This window comes from Chrysemys picta, chromosome 1, assembly GCF_011386835.1.
Source record: "Chrysemys picta bellii isolate R12L10 chromosome 1, ASM1138683v2, whole genome shotgun sequence".
Taxonomy (NCBI): domain Eukaryota; kingdom Metazoa; phylum Chordata; order Testudines; family Emydidae; genus Chrysemys; species Chrysemys picta.
The window spans coordinates 69888381-69905699 of record NC_088791.1 but is presented as its reverse complement, the minus strand read 5'-3'; the positions used below and the strand labels follow the sequence as shown (position 1 = coordinate 69905699).

The 17319-nt window shown below is 38.8% G+C and overlaps 1 protein-coding gene across 3 annotated transcripts in view; it reads left to right on the top strand.

Annotated features, from left to right (window-relative positions):
* KCNC2 (potassium voltage-gated channel subfamily C member 2) overlaps nt 1-15678 on the top strand; it is a 159514-nt gene extending 143836 nt beyond the window's left edge. Inside the window, exons 3-6 of one of the 3 annotated variants that reach the window (XM_065559226.1) lie at nt 5212-6139; nt 8875-9042; nt 13417-13511; nt 14543-15678. In XM_065559226.1, coding sequence (XP_065415298.1) covers nt 5212-6139; nt 8875-9042; nt 13417-13478 — 1158 coding nt within the window. In that variant the 3' untranslated portion in view covers nt 13479-13511; nt 14543-15678. Of the gene's footprint in view, nt 1-5211; nt 6140-8874; nt 9043-12577; nt 14220-14542 lie in introns of those variants that run through there. The other 2 variants (XM_042860113.2, XM_005291330.5) reach the window with 2 other exon arrangements.
* The last annotated feature ends 1641 nt before the right edge of the window (nt 15679-17319 follow it).

Genomic DNA, 17319 nt, shown 5'->3' with positions numbered 1-17319 from the left:
GGTTACAGACTACAGGTAGTAGTTCTGCAATTTCATATTTGAGTTCCTTCAGAACATTTGGGTGTATACCATCTAGTCCTGATGATGATTTATTACTGTTTAATTTATCAGTTTGTTCTGAATACCTCAATCTGGGACAGTTCCTCAGATTAGTCACCTAAAAAGAATGGCTCAGGTTTGGGAATCTCCCTCACATCCTCTGCAGTGAAAACTAATGCAAAGAATTTATTTAGCTTCTCTGCAATGGCCTTGTCTTCCTTGAGTGCCCTTTTAGCATCTTGATCATCCAGTGGCCCCCCTGATTGTTTGGCAGGCTTCCCAGTTCTGACGTACTTAAAAATGTTTTGCTGTCAGTTTTTGTGGCTTTAGGTAGTTGCTCTTTAAATTCTTTCTTGGCCTGCCTTATTATACTTTTATTTTTGACTTTCCAGAGTTTATGCTCCTTTCTATTTTCCTCAGTTAGATTTGACTTCAAATATTTTAAAGCTGTCTTTTTGTCTCTAACTGCTTCTTTTACTCTGTTGTTTAGCCACGGTGACTTTTTTTGTTCCTCTTACTGGTTTTTTTTTAAATTTAGGATATGCATTTAGTTTGAGCCTCTATTATGTTGTTTTTAAATATTCTCCTTGCAGTTTGCAGGCATTTAACCTGTGTGAGTGTTCCTTTTAATTTGTTTCCACATTTTTGCTTAGTTCCTCTTTTTGAAGATAAATGCTACTGTGGCGGGTGTTCTTGGCATGTTTCCCCTTACAACGATGTTAAATTTAATTACATTAACTTCTCTGCAACGGCCTTGTCTTCCTCTCATTATTATCATTATTATCGAGTGGTTCAGATGGGACCTGTCTCTCCTCAGTCTGGTGTGTGATCCCACTTTTCCATTGAGGGGTGACCAAATAGTATACTCTCCCCTGGCTGAAGTCTAAATTTTATCTGTCTTTCGTAGTCTTTGTTTATGCTGCCCCTTTAGGTTTTCTATATTAAGTGTTTAATAAAACATGTATATATGATCTAGCATGATTTTCCTACAGTCACCACTCATTCTCCCCTTTCTGTCCCTCTTTACCCCCCCCCCCTTTTCTCTGTATTTTGGTTCTAAAGAGTCCCCCATCTGAGCTTGTCAAGCCCAGTCAGAACTAGAATTTAAATGAGACAGCCAGCTTGAGCAGCTGTTGCTAAAAGTTCTGTGAAAATCTCTGTAGAAATCTCTATAACCACAAAATTAGGCATGCTTCAGAATAGATTGTAAACTGAATTTTTTCTTCTCATCATTATAAACTACTTGTAAAAGATTGATCCCCATCTACTCACTCTTTTTGTTTTAGAGTGGATAGCAAGCATAATTTCCCTTTAAAGATAATATTGGGTCCTTGGCATTTGAAATGAATGGAAATACACACTTTTAAAAATGTAAGCTACAATAGAATGCACAACCCCTCTTCCCCCACTTTAAAAGAATGTTAAGGTTACAAAGTCAAACACTCAAAGGTTAGGGAATGTCAGAGTTAAGGCTGCCTGGGCAATTAATTTTCCTTCCTTGTGCATATGCATTACAATACCATGTTTAATTATGAGCTCACATAATTTTTCCACAGGACCATTCCCCCTAACTCCCCTGGCTCTTCAACTGATATCAATCTCTTCTACAGTTTCCATTCCCATGTCCCAACCTCCTTCCCAGTTTCCCCACCCTGCTCCCAGTCCCAGTCTCCTTGCCTAATCAATCCCAATATCTCCTACACCCCAGCTTCAAATCCTACTTTCTCCTCCAAGCTTCTTGTTCCAATCTACTCCCGCAGCCCCCTTTCCCCTATTGTCTCCATTGCATTCAAGTCAAGGGGTTTTCTCCTCCTCACGGCCTGGGAGCCAGAAAAGCTATTGAGAGTACAGGAGAGACAGCTTCTCTGCTCTCCGTTTCTGCTGCCTGGTGCCACAGTGATGCACAGCAGCCAGGAGGAGCACCTGTAGGAACAGCCCTACTCAGGTACTGCAGCCTGAGGCTGAAGCATACTCAGTACAGATGGAATTTTTGGAAAATTTAGCGGCCAAATGCTAACAAATCTTTACTGAGCCTGTGAGAATTGACATTTTTAGAGGCTTATAAGTTATAACTTGGTCAAACTTGGGCAGTTTTTCACAGGAACAGCAAAGGAACATCCCTGACACCAGAGCAATTCTCTTGTTAATTTCAAGTTTCCGTTCCAAGGAATGGTGGTACTAGAGGTTTTCAATGAAAAGGTTGTATAGATTTTTGTAACATGGTCTACACAACATATTTTCCCATAATCTTGCTTTTGGAAATGGCTGAACCTTTTTTGGTGAAACTTTCCAAAAACATTCAACCCAAGGCAGATAATCAGCATGGGAAATTGCCAAATTTTAACCATTCAGGCTGAAAAGTTACAGACAACTGAAAATAGAGTCTAAGCATGGGAAGTATTGGGCAATCAAATCTAGAGAGAGCTATCGGCTCTGTGTATAACAGAGAATATTTTCTCTAATGGATGACCTGCATCGATGAATGGATTGTTTACATCTAATTTTTTTGGGTACAAGAAATGTTTGTAGCACCCCCTCTCCACCCTGTTACCTTCTTTAATGCCAATCTGCTTACAGGTATTGATGGACAGGTCTGGATTCTTCTGGATCCCACCACCCACTCAGCAGGGTGTATCTTCTTTATTTTTTCGTATGAATTTATTTGGCGGTGCCTCCACCCCCCTCACTCCTTCCTGGCAGGGTCAGCAGGGCAGCTTAGGAGGAAAATTCTAACCACGGGGTAATCCCCACTTACTTGCCAGATAGTTGGAGACTTCCAAGAAATAACACAAACACATACAATCTATTCAACACAATAATTATATTGAACAGGAGACAAATATAACATAACAGAGTAAAACACTATTTTTATGGTCAACAGTGCCCATGCTGATAATACCCATGACTTTCCCCAGTCACATGATCTGATGTAGCAGATATAAGATTAGTGTTCTGTTGGTACGTGTACTTTGTTGGGGTCCTTGATGATCTATGACCACAAAATTCTTCTCTGCAGTAGTTTAGCAGTGTGGCTGACTGGGTTCAGTACTGCCCAAAGGACTCACAAGTAGGTGAGGTGGTAAGTCCCTCCACAGGTTTAATATGCAGCAGGTTATAAAATCCCCAAACTTTTACTCCCTGGCTTGAGGACACAGTTCAGGGAGTAGGGGTCCCCAAAACAAGTTCCCTGACTGACTAAAAGATGGTGCACTCACAAACTCCATGAATGATCCTCAGGTTCAGAGATGACTCTGGACTCCTCAGTCACTGCAGAGGGGCTGATCTCTGCTGGCAGGGATCCTCTTCAGGCAGGAATCAGGTTGCTTTGGTCCCAGGATTTCCCCTCACCACAGAGGGGTGCAGGGCTCAAGATGCAGATTACACAACTGTACAAAAATCCGAACTGTAGTCTCCTAGCCCGGTGTCCAGACACACACTGTAGGTAGCAGCCCTGGACTAGCAGACAGAGCAGAGCTGACCATGTGATGACTGGTCTCACCTAGGTAGCTGGAGGGCTAACTCAGCCTGACTGGGGAAGTTTCAGCAAAACCTCTACAAACTGGAAATCATCAGTGGAGAAGGAAAAACCCAGCTGAGGGATCTTGCTTTCAGGTCCCTAGAGGCCAGTTCTCAGGGGGAACCCTGCATGCAGGCCTGGGACTCACACAGCCAGTTCTGCCCTTGCCCTGGCTGGCTCCAGACTCACTCAAAAATGGCTTCTCCCCTTTCCTGAACTCCCTGGGAAGGGCATCTCACTCCCTATTGGTTGCGGGGCAGTCTCTGAGTCTGCCTTGGCTCCCCCTCCCTACCATGGACAGTGTTCCTCTCCCTGAACTGCCAGCAGACAGAGCCCCAGGAATCTAGGTAATCTCCTTGAGGGTTACACGTTGATGACTTATTCAGAGGATATAGCCAATATTCTTAGCAGCATGTGTGAACCACAGCCTTAAACCCCATTAGGATCAGCTCAACCTGTCCTACCTCTTTCAGAGATTGAGAACCATGGGGGTGGAGGTGTCTTTGACATTGGATTTTTGATATCCACACTAAGCAGGCAGGACTTTAGTTTTCAAGGCATAGTGTCACTTTTTTAATGAATCATGGTTACCCTGATGCCCTTGATGAACAGTTCCCCTGCCACCAGATTTTTGTTCATCATGCAGTGTAAGGGTTGGTTATCACTCTCCACCTCAGGGATTGCTTCAGTTTAATGTTTCATGTGTATTAGTCTGTGAATCACTTTGGGAGCCTTTGTAATTAATTGTGCTATACAGTGTAAAAGTACAATGTAAAATGTATGATTGATTGTGATGATTGTTTATTAGTAGGGCCCTACCAAATTCATAGTTCATTTTGGTCAATTTCACAATCATAGGATTTTAAAAATAGTAAATTTCATGATTTCAGCAATTTAAATCTGAAATTTCATGGTGTCATAATTGTAGGGGTCCTGACGCAAAAAGAAGTTGTGTGTGGATGGGAGGGTGTCGCAAGGTTATTGTAGGGGGGTTACAGTACTGCTACCCTTACTTTTGTGCTGCTGCTAGTGGTGACGCTGCCTTCAGATCTGGGCAGCTGGAGAGCAGCGGCTGCTGGTCGGGACCCAAGCTCTGAAGGCAGAGCCGCTGCCAGCAGCAGTGCAGAAGTAAGGGTGGCAATACACCATACCATGCCACCCTTACTCCTGCGCTGCTTCCTGCAGAGCTGGGCCCTCAGTCAGCAGCCGCCACTCTCTGGCTGCCCAGATCTGAAGGCAGCAGCACAGACGTAAGGGTGACATGGTATGGTATTGCCAACCTTACTGCTGCGCTGCTGCTGGCGGGGCACTGCCTTCAGAGCTGGGTGCCCAGCCAACAGCTGCTGCTCTCCAGCCGCCCAGCTCTGAAGGCAGCACAGAAGTAAGGCTGGCAATATTGTGACCCCCTAAAATAACCTTGAGACGCCCCCCCTGCAACTCCCTTTTGGGTCAGGACCCACAGTTTGAGAAATGCTCCCCTGTGAAATCTGTATAGTATAGGGTAAAAGCACACAAAAGACCAGATTTCATGGGGGGGAGTCCAGATTTCACAGTCCATGATGCATTTTTAATGGCCATGAATTTGGTAGGGCCCTACTTATTAATGTAAAGTACTTTATGGTTCTGATTTCCTTTTTCTTTCCTTTTCTTTGCAGTTCATTGCTTTTGCCTCTTTATTCTTCATCCTAGTTTCAATTACAACCTTTTGTTTGGAAACCCATGAGGCTTTCAATACTATTATAAACAAAACCGAGCATGCCATCAATGGCACAGAGGTGGTTCTACAGTATGAAATTGAGACAGATCCTGCTCTGACGTATGTGGAAGGAGTCTGCGTGGTGTGGTTTACATTTGAATTTTTAGTCCGTGTTGTTTTTTCACCCAATAAACTTGAATTCATCAAAAATCTCTTGAATATCATTGACTTTGTGGCCATTCTGCCCTTTTACCTAGAGGTGGGCCTGAGTGGGCTCTCCTCCAAAGCTGCTAAGGATGTGCTTGGCTTCCTCAGGGTGGTGAGGTTTGTGAGAATCCTGCGAATCTTCAAACTCACCCGGCACTTTGTAGGCCTCAGAGTGCTGGGCCACACACTCCGAGCTAGCACCAATGAGTTTTTGCTGCTGATAATATTCCTGGCACTAGGTGTGTTGATATTTGCCACCATGATCTACTATGCTGAGCGAGTAGGGGCCCAGCCCAATGACCCATCTGCTAGTGAGCACACACAGTTCAAAAATATCCCCATTGGCTTCTGGTGGGCTGTGGTCACCATGACTACCCTTGGGTATGGGGACATGTATCCTCAGACTTGGTCAGGCATGTTAGTGGGTGCTCTGTGTGCTCTCGCTGGGGTGCTGACTATAGCCATGCCCGTGCCTGTCATTGTCAACAATTTTGGAATGTACTACTCCCTGGCAATGGCGAAGCAGAAACTTCCAAGAAAGAGGAAGAAGCACATCCCTCCTGCTCCTCAGGTGAGCTCCCCTACCTTTTGCAAGACAGACTTGAATATGGCCTGCAATAGCACACAGGGAGATGTCTGCCTCGGCAAAGACAACCGGTTGATGGAACACAACAGATCAGGTAGGACACAATCTCAAATGCATGTCCTCTAAATACTTTATAGACCAGTATGTTTGGTAGGTGTCAGAAAGCATTAAATCTTTCTGCAACTAAAAGATGTAGTTCCCTCCCCTCTCCCTTCACTCCAGTGTTTGCGTGTGTCAGTCTTGTAGATGGCAACATAGTTACAATGACATTCCCAGGTCTGTGCATAGCTGGTCTATACAGTTTGCTTGCTATGTTGTGAATGCTTTTCTGCTGATGACATCGATCATTTATTTTGCTTGTTGTTTGTTTCATTGTACTGATGTTCTTTTGTTTTCCTGCATGATTGTGACTATCTGAACAGCTACTGTGTTCCACACCGTTGAACTCCATGCTGTTGTGCTGGGTGTTTGTCTCTTGTGTCAGCTTTGCCTATGGCATATAGTGGCATATTATGTAAGATGCAATACAAGAGGAAGTCATTAAAAGAAACAGGTGCTTTACCTTGTAAAGGATAGCACTCAATGGAAGAATATAGAAAGCTGGCTTCTAGCTTTCAGCTTTCTTTCCATTCAACACTCCAATTCCCTGGCAAGAAGTACTTCCCACATCTGTGTTATATGGGACATCACATTGTGTTTTTACTGTTATTTTGATAATGTGACCGATATTAAGTTAAAGTAAAGCTTCTTGGGAAAAACTGAAAATGGCAATCATCAGCACCACTCTAGATGTCATTTCCCAGCACACACTGAATATCTTTTGAGATTAAAGAACAAAGTTAAGTAGCATTTAGTTTAATTACTATAGATTTGCAGTCACAAGTAGGACCGGTCAGAAAGCAAGAATTCTGTTTTGCACAAAAGTTTGAGCCCTAGCCACTGGGTTTTAGAGTTAGTCTCTCTCTCTCTCTCTCAATCTCTCTTGTTGGAGCTGTTCCACTTTGTACAAATAATGAAATATTCATTGGGAAAAATAAAGAGATTGACTCTGTAGCCTGATGGTTAAAGCACTCACATGGCATGTAGGAGACCCAGCTTCAAGTTCCTGATCCAAATTAGGCAGAGCAGGGACTTGAACCAGGATCACCTATATTCCCTGCAAGTGCCCTAACTACATGGCTATTGAGTATTCTGGAATTGGGCTCTTTCCAGAAATTCCATCGTGGACCTGAAAAACATTCCAGATGAAAGTTTAGTTGAAATGGACAAATTTCTGAAAAAGTTTAGTTTTCAATGAATCATCATTTTCTGGCAGAAAAAAAAAATCCCAAAAAAATCCTGACCAGTTCTAGTCACCAGGCATTTTTTTCAAATCTGTTAACTCTTATGCTGAACATGGCTTTATTGCAAAGCTGCCATATAAATCATTAGGCTCCTTTTGTAAAGTCAATAAGTAATAATAATGCAAAAACATGCCTTTCAGTGTTGGAGTAGCTGGATTTTGCTCTTTAGAGGGAAGAAGCTGAAAATTGTGACTGTGAAAAGTATCTTAATTCAGTTCTGACATTACACCACTGCTTAGTCTTAGGTTAAAAGAAGATCAATTAAAGAGAGAGTTCTGAGAACTCTGAGAGAGTTCTCAAGCAAAGGTAACACAGATTTTTTTAAAATTCTAAAGATATCAAAAAAGGGAGAGAAACTTTCAGATGACTGTGTGTTGTGGGTGGAATATAGTTAGTTTTACAGTGCTTGACTGATACACATTCTCAGACAGCCTCTTCAAAGTGTTAATGACAACAGCTTTTCTGTGTCATCAAGTCCTGCTAAAGGCATTCCAGAAGAGAGGAGGCTCTGTGTGACAGCGCAAAGAGATAGTTCTAGTGAGTCTGCAGATTTATTTACAAGGTGTTATAATCCTTGAGGTTAGAGAAAAAAATCTTAAAGTCATCTACTTCTGGGGTTTTTTTCTCGCTCTCTCTGATAGCGCCACCATTTGTGCTCTGTTTCTAACTTAATTTCTCGTGTAGTTATTGGGATTGTTGTGCATAACTTCAAGGTAGAATATTGCTATTTGTGGCCCTAATTCAGGAAAACACGTAAGCACATGGTTAAATGCTTTCCTTAATAGGGATGGTTTCTTGAATTGGGTCCTGAAATTACATATTTCTTGTTTAAAAAAAGGGTCTTTTGGGAAAATAAAAGTGGGCGATGTAGAGATTCTATTGCGTGCTGAATCTTAACCACACTGACTAAGGACCGCATTTAGCCCTCAGGCATATATGATTGATTTCAATGGGAGTTACATTTAATGTTAATTGTGCATTTCAGAGCAGGCATTGGCCCTAAACATTTATAATTTAATTCCTATATCAAAAGTTCTTTTAAAAACTATTCTACAGCAAAATGATCAACATAACTTAATTTTTAATAAAGAAGATAGTCAAAGAGATTAACACAATATTAAAACAATTAAGACAGACTACTGTTGGAAAGGTTAGCGTCTATAAAGGCACATAATTCAGTAGAATAGTCTTTATCTGATGGCATTTTATTTTATGTTAAGCTAGCCGAACATTAGGAGATATCGCAAATAGAGCTGGGATATTCAAAAGATGATTTGTTCTTGAATAAAACATTTACTTTTGCCCTTTTGCTGAATTTTGTAGTGATTAATGATGAACTGCAATCTTTTTCTTTATTCTTATCATGACATTATTACTGTTTTTTGTACTTGAGTGATGGGAATATCCGGCATTCAACATAAGCTCTTTGTGATGTCTCATTTCCTCATTCATTGTTGTCTGTAAATGGGCATGGTGCTTTAACCAGTGTTATCAGGTGAAGACAGTGCTGGAAGTGAGCAGCCACTCTCACCTGGGGAAAGGCACCCACCAGTCAGACGCTCTAGTACCAGAGACAAAAACAGAAGAGGGGGAACATGTTTCCTACTGACAACAGGTGATTACACGTGTGCTACTGATGGAGGGATCAGGAAAGGTATGGACTTCTTTCATTAGATTGTAAAAAGTCACTCAGCAATGTTCTTATGAAAAGCAAGTTTCAAGTAAAATAAGATGTGAACAACTGCACTATTAGGAAAGATTGTAAATCAGTTCAATGCTTTTTCTTTCTTTCTTTCTTTCTTTCTTTCTTTCTTTCTTTCTTTCTTTCTTTCTTTCTTTCTTTCTTTCTTTCTTTCCTCTTCTGGTCCTTCCTTTTAGAAAACATTAGTTATTTTCCTCACTCCCCCTTTGTGGTATATCTGACAGTCATTTTTCTTGTGTCTTCATTTGTCTGTACCCTACAAAAAAGACTGCAATGTAGCTCTTTCTCATTAAGTCACTCACATGCTTCTTTAAAACATGCAAAAGTCTGATAACTCAGCATTTTGTAGGCTCTTGGGTGGGATTTTCAAAAGTGTTCAGCATTGGCCTCTCTCTACTTCCATTGACTTCAGAGGGAGCAGAATGAGGCCAAGGTTGAGCACTGCTGAAAATCTTGCCCTTAGATCTGTATGCAGAAATGTGAATCTGAGTGTGCACAGCTGCATTTCTGTGCATAACTACTATAATTGGAGAATAATACCATTATCCATTAATGCAAGGTAATAACATGAGCAATTGCAGTGATATCATATGCAGGTGTAGGTGTACAACTGTATATTTTTTGCTCGCAGATCCTAGGCCTCTGCCCATTGAGAATTAGAATCTGTAATATGTACTAGATACTTATAATTCTTCAAGAAATTCCTTTTTAGGGCCCAGTCTGGTGAGGTACTGAGGAACTCTTGCAAATTGCTCATTACCCTTAACTCCTAATTACTCTGCACCAAGCAAGATCAAGTGTATAATTTCAATTAGACATTTCAGTGTAACAACATGCCATTGGTTACTGTTAACTTGGTAAAAACCACAACTAGAACAGGTCAGAAAAACCAAACTTTTCTCTGAAATAAATTTCAAATGAAAATTCTTTATTCAAAAATTTTCATCTGAAAAATTTGGGGTTTTCGGTGGGAAGTTTCAAGCTGATGCCAACAAAAAATTGTTTTGATATGGCTTAAAATATATTCTATCAATTTTTTTGAAACAAAAAATCTGAAAGAAACAACACTTTAAATTTGAAAGTTATATATAAAAATGTTTCAGAATTTCCCCAGGAAATCTGAATTATGTTATTGAAATTGACATTTTCCCGTGGAAAATATCTGGTTCCAATGTAATCATATTATTTGGTGGGAATATTTTCTATCTGTAAAATTTTGACTTCTCTAGCCATAAGCTTCACTATAAGCAAAATACTTTGACCATTGGGCCTGAAGTTTATTCAACACAGATTATGCTACTTCATACTCTGAAAGCACTCTCAGGATATCATCAAAATAATTTGAAGATCTGAAATTTAATTCACATATCAAATGCCATAGTTTTGCATTTTTTTTATTTTGAGTTTCAATGCTTTTTCCTTTCATTACAGACTCTCACTGACTTCAATGGGTTTTGGATCAAACTCTTACCCCCTGCTTTCATCCATCCTGTGCATTTTTTTCCCCACTCTTCAGATCTCATTCTTGTTGTCATAGCATCTTTGCCTTCCCCTACCTATCAGTTCTCCTTTGCTTTTGTCATTAAAAAAGGGAAAAGAAAACATAACAAAATATTATCTTTCTAAGTTGAGTAAAAGACATCACCTAATTTCTTTTGAATCTCTCTACCTTCCCATATTGCCAAGAGTATGTTTCCAAGAGATTTGGACAAATATGAATAAAAATAGATTTTTTTTCTCAAGCTAGCTCTTTCTAATCTGTGCAAATTCCAATAGAAGCTCCTAAAATGAATTTAAAATGAACTGGAGGTTTGTGAAGCATCACAATCCAACCTGCCCTTACAATCTGGAGATAACACTGCACAATGTATTAGCAGACTTTGGATTATAGATTTGCTTTTAGCAAATGTTCTCAGTACATCAGTCAAGAAATTTTGAGATTGGAAGAAATATTAATTATAATTTCTATTATATATTTGTGTCCAATATGGTTCACAATGTGCTAGGCCCTGTACAAACCCACAAAAGAAGACGCAATTTTTGCCTTAAAGAACATGTATTTTGGAGAGACCCTAGCACATAAGACCAGATTTTCCTAAAACTGCTAATCATCTCTTCCCAAATATGATATAAATACCACCAAAATTATCCTATGTAGAAGATGAACAAGTAACTGCTCATCTGTATTTTCATCTACACATTTAATATTCTTCAGCAAGAATCTCATGATTTCATTGCATGTACCTTACATGCAAATACCCAGTCTTGCAAACTGCTTAGATATCTGCTTAGCTTTAAGCTGGTAAGTAGCATCACTGAGGTCAATAGGACTCTTTGTGCTTACAATTAACATGCACATAAGTATTTGCAGGTTTAGGGCTCACATCTTTTAGTATAAGGCAAAATTTGAAGTAGAATGTGGGAAGAATCACCCTGAAGTGTTTGTACTTTGTGGTAGTCTTCTGGATGCTATCCCTGAGTATTTTTGTTCAAACCAATGGGGTTAACTCATTGCTTCATGGGTAGAATTATTCAGGTTTTATTGTGTAACAGTAAGTGGACTCCCTCTATTTGAGTTCTAAGACAGTGAGACAATGATAAGCAATGTTTTCTGGTGATTTAAAAGCACAGTCTCTACTAAATTCAGACAAATCTATATGCAGCACAAAGTGGGTAGATTGACCTGACAGTATATGTGAACAGAAATGTTTGCAAGTGCAATGTTCCCTCCAAATTGTGAGTTTTTAGATGTGACTACCCGATTTCAGAATTAATTTTTCATCATGTTAGGCTTATGAGCAGTCATGTTGTGCTTTTCATTAGAATTAGTTAAATAAAGACTGCAAATAATTGTGATTTAACTTTGCAAATCAGAAAGAAATAGCAAATTTGCAAACTTAGCTATCTTATACTTTTATATTAGATACAAAGTCTGAGCCTTAACATTCCTGAAGATAGAGCCTCTTTACAACAACATTATTTCATCCTCTAGATGAATAACTATAAAGTTACTTTATATAACTATGTAGTTTTCTGTATATTAAGGAAAATCTGCTCATATTAGAAATTGGGTTTAACACAGAATATATCTTTCAAACACTTTTTTACAATCTGTTCTTTTAAAGACCGTGAGTATATTACTCAAATGACACAATCTACAGCAATTGGTCAATAGTACTCTATGAATGACCAAATCATTACTTGATTTGCACTTAGCTGAACCCTACTAAAACCAGTGGAGTTGTACTGAAAAGTAGGTCTAACAATATGTAGCACATATGATTTGTGATGGCTTTGTTTATTCTCATTGGAAAGGACAGCTACGTTAAGATCCCGTTTTTTTCTCTTTTGTCTCAGCATTGAGCTCTTTGCAGGCAAAGTCCCTTTGAACCCAAAATAGCACATTTGATTACATTGCATTGTATTGTTTGTCTTTGTCTATTTTCTGGCTGAATTCAACTGATGTCTGTGCATTTTCTCATAAAAGGATACGAAAAATCCCGAAGCTTAAACAACATAGCTGGCTTGGCAGGCAATGCTCTGAGACTGTCTCCAGTAACATCACCCTACAGCTCACCTTGTCCTCTAAGACGCTCTCGATCTCCCATCCCATCTATATTGTAAACCAGATGGCATCAATCGGCTACATAGCATTAATTCAAATACTGTTTACCACATTATGGAAATAAATGTAGCATTAACTGTAGGTTCCATAAATACAGTATAAATTCTGCATGATATAAATGTCAGTAGTAAGAAATGCCACTTGGGTAGCTGAAGATTCTTATCTTGGCTTTTAAGATTGTCTAAAGTAGTGCTTCTCCTTTTATCTACTATATTGTCCTACTTTACCATGGCAATAAAAGGACAGCTAGTAGACTCCATTGGCCAGTATATTCAATAAATAAGTGTATTTTCAGGGAGATATATTTAAAACAACGTGCTTCCAAATGATAATCAATCACTCCATTGAACCTTCATTACTTGTGACTCTAACCCATTCTGAAGATGTCTGGAATCTTGTCTTTGTCGCACACAATGTGATTTGGGTCTGATCATTTGCATGGATCATACTGTCTCCATCACCTGACAGCAGTGTTGCAGATTACTGGGACCATAGATGGCTCTGGATGTGTGTTCTTGCATTGTACCATCCTGCTGAAATGAAAGCACTGATGAAATGGTCTGTATGTGGGATTGTTTTTTGTTGTTTAACCTTTTAAATTTCTTTAAATTATTTGTTTTTAAATGGTTTGATTTCTTGATTAACTTTGGTACTAGATTGCTGTATCAGAGTTCTGAATGTCTCCGGTTGTTTGCACACAGATAACTGCAAAGAGGTTGTCATTACTGGTTACACGCAAGCTGAGGCCAGATCTCTTTCTTAATGGCTTGGGGAAGGCACAAAACATGAAAGAAAGGTAAACACCATCCAGGCTTGCAATTTTAAGCTAGCAAGTGCTGCTTGGTACTGTAGTCATTTTTCTACTCCAGGGTTCTTCAACATTTTCAGAGGCAGAGTGCCATGTAAAAGCAAGAAGATTATTGCTTTTATCTGTACAAATATAGGAGGGCAGTAGTTCTCAAAAGGGGTTTGACCAGCCTTAAATATGATTCATGAGCTTCATAAATTTCTTCAGTCAGTGTTTTTTTGAGGTGCTTTGTTCTATATGTTGTTTCGTCTGTCTGTTTTGCTACGTGTCTGCTGTATTCTTCATCTGTCTCCATAAAGCACAGAAGTACCTTTAAAATGTCCCCATCTTTTAAGATTAACAGTTGAGTACATTTTCTCCTTTTCCCCCTTTTTGGTACAGACTATACATTTCAAGTGTAGGTTAATATCCTTTAGCCTACCTAATGTGGGAACTTTGAAGATCTTTGAAACGTGGGATTTAGCAATGATTTTGCCATTCTAACTGGTTGTCTACTGCAGCCGCATCAATCCCGCTACCTAGCAACCAACATTCATTACTGTATTCAAACGGTATCCCCTCCAGTGGCTTTTTCTTTCAATTTAAAAAGTAAGAACCTGTTTACGCAACAGTACAAATGCAATAGTAGATTTGATATTTTGGGCTGGTGAGGAAAAAAACACCCAACAACATAGTCTTATGGAAGAAAAAAAAAAAGCTAAACTAAGTCTTAAGAGATCCTTGAGATTGTTGAATAATCCCTGACTGTCATATGTTTATATTTTTTGTTAGGAAGAGAAATAACATTTATTGTTGACCATGTAACATATTCTTCTGTATATAGCCTAGCTCTACAGCATGACATGCATGTCAGACTTCTTGTACTATAATATATTTATCAAAGTATACATTTCTGATATTTAGAGATGTACAATGATTTAGTTTTGGTAAAACATTGCCAATAGAGAGAGATAATTGCAAACAGCTTTTTAGCAAAGGAATTAATATAATATCTGGTGCTGCTGTTATATTGACTACAGTGTTGTACAGAATTTATCATGGATTTTTGACTGCTGAAAAAGGGACAATGGAATTTAGCCATACCAAGGACTGTACTGGAAAGAGACTACTGCTGCTGAATGGGCCATGATAAACAACTCGTGCATTGAACAGGTCATTAAGCCGTCACATGGGAAGTAGAGATTATTATGAAGATGAAGGACTGATTTCAATTGCTGCTGCCAGTGGAAGAGGTGACTAGTCACTGTTGATGAGTCAGCTGTAAATACAATGTGTGTGCATGGAATATCAGCGTTTGCCATCTATGTCAGAGGAAGCTGAATTCAAAGTCATCAGATCTCAGACTCCATGCAAAGAACCACGTGCCTCTCTCTGTGTATTCTCCCTGGTTCCCGCAGTATGGTTGTGCTGTGGATCATGCAAAGGCACACACTTACAATGATAGTGATGTAAACTACATCTGTCTTCACTTCCCTCATAACAAAGGTATTTTTTTTGCAAGGGTCATGACCATGGACAGAGTGGATTTTGCTACAAGTTCTTGTTTTCTCAGTTTGCCATATCTATATTTTTATGAATTCCAGTGTACATGCCAATTTTTGTTTACTTTTCACTTTGATAAGAGAAATGTGACTGCAGACAAACATCACAGACTTTGTTCACAGTACACAGTCTTTTTTCATTGTTACCTCAGACTATAAGTATTATGAGAAATAAAATTCTGTCAGCAAGAATATTTGGGTTTTTTATTCAAACTATCACAGAAGCAACATCAATAAATATCAAATATGTATTAAAATTATATCCTAAAAATGTATATTTTGCATAAGAGAGATATTCTTTGATCAATTACTTTTTGTGAGTTTTGTGGTAAATTGATCTAGTCTGTTCTATGTCTTTGATGCATTGTAGTTGGTACAGTGTATTAATTATGTTCTCCCCATCCTATTTAATGAGAATTTCTCCAGAATATGTTTGTCATCCTGGTATCCTGAATGTAGGGACTATCCCAGTTGTGAAACTCTGTATCGTGGAACTTTTGTGAACACGTCAAGGTGCATGCACAATCCTGGTGGAAACTAATAGAAATGTAACTAACTGAAATGGAGAATAAAAGGCAAATGATTTGGGGATGAGCTTGGAACATACCTTATAATATGGCTCATGTGCTTTCTTTAGGTTAATGGCCTTTGAACATTCTTACGATTTATATACTTCCCCAGACCAGTCTCCTGGGGCACATACAAAGAGCTCATTCAAAGAATTGGGTTTGAAACAATCTAAAAATCTTTCTCTAGGAATCTTGTTTCCTTCCTGTTACTGATCCCAGGGCTTGTGTGGAAATGGGCACTGGGCTAGTTAATTATAAATTAAATAATAGACCACTGTATCCTGGAGTGTAGTGACACTAAAAGAATTTAGTGGTCATGGTAGGTAACCAACTGAACACGAACTTCCAGTGCCAGACTGTATATATAATGGCAAATGTGATCTTTGGACATAAAATCAGGGGAATAACAAATAGGGGCAGAGAGGTGTTACTATCTCTGTATGCTGTATTAGAGAGTCCTTTACTGGAATACTTTGCCCAGATCTGGTTCTCCACTTCAAAGGGATGTTGAAAAAGTATGTGGGATTGTTTTTGTTTTGTTGTTTAAAAGGTTTCAGAAAAGACCTACAAGAATGATTCAAGGTCTAGAAATTTGCCTTATAATGAGAGACTAAAGAAGCTCAAAGACTAAGAGGCGACTTGGTCTACAAGTAACTACACAAAGAGATTTTTGATAGCAGAGGTCTGTTTAAACTAGCAGAAAAAGGCATAATGAGAGCCAGTGGTTGGAAGCAGAAGTTCAACAACTTCAGATCTGAAGTAAAGTGCAAAATTTGAACAGAAAGGGTAATTATTCATCAGAACAATTTACCTAGGGATGCGGGTTCTCCATTGCTTGAAGTCTTTACAACAAGAAGGGATGTCTTTTCTAAAAGCTGTAGCTCAAACAGAAATTATCAGTTTGATGTAGAAATTGCAGGGTGAGGTTCTGTGATCTGTGTTACGCAGGGAGTCAGTGTACATGACCATAACGATCCATTCTGGCCTTAAAATCTATGATATTGTGAATAAATTTCTCCATATTTTTATAAGGTTGCATTCAGCTTCAGATTAAGTGTGTTACTTTAACTAATACTTATAAATATTATGATTGAGATATCCCTGTACCACAAGTGCACTATGCAAACTGGAGTTAGAATTCTTAAGGATCAGAGTAAAAAACTAAATAGCAAGCAGTATGCCATGGAGCTTTTTCTATATGTGAAAAGGGTTATTGCTGGTAAAGATGGTATTAGGACCCTCAGAAGGAGACATGGTGTAAATGAAATTAAACTATTAAAATAATTGGGATCATAGTGGTAGCATCATGCTATATGGTTACTGAAAAAGAAGAGGGAGAGAGGGAGAATCAATTTGACATGAACATAATCAGCATCATATTTTAATATGAAGATATGAATTAAAAAGTCATGAATGAACTAAATTATCTGAAAAGGAAAGACATTGATTTATCATCAAAGTAAATCAGGCAGAAAGTCAGATAAAGGAAATGGGAATGGAAAACTAATACTAGAAAGAGAAAATGAATATATTAATAGGCCTTATTGCAAGTCAGTGATAGGAGTGAATACATAATAGATATATTGAAGACTAATAGAGCTAAAAGAAATTCTGAAAAAGCAGAGGTTACTATTAAGTGAAAGTTATCAAAAATATTAGCATTATTCTGCAATCCATTCTCTCGGC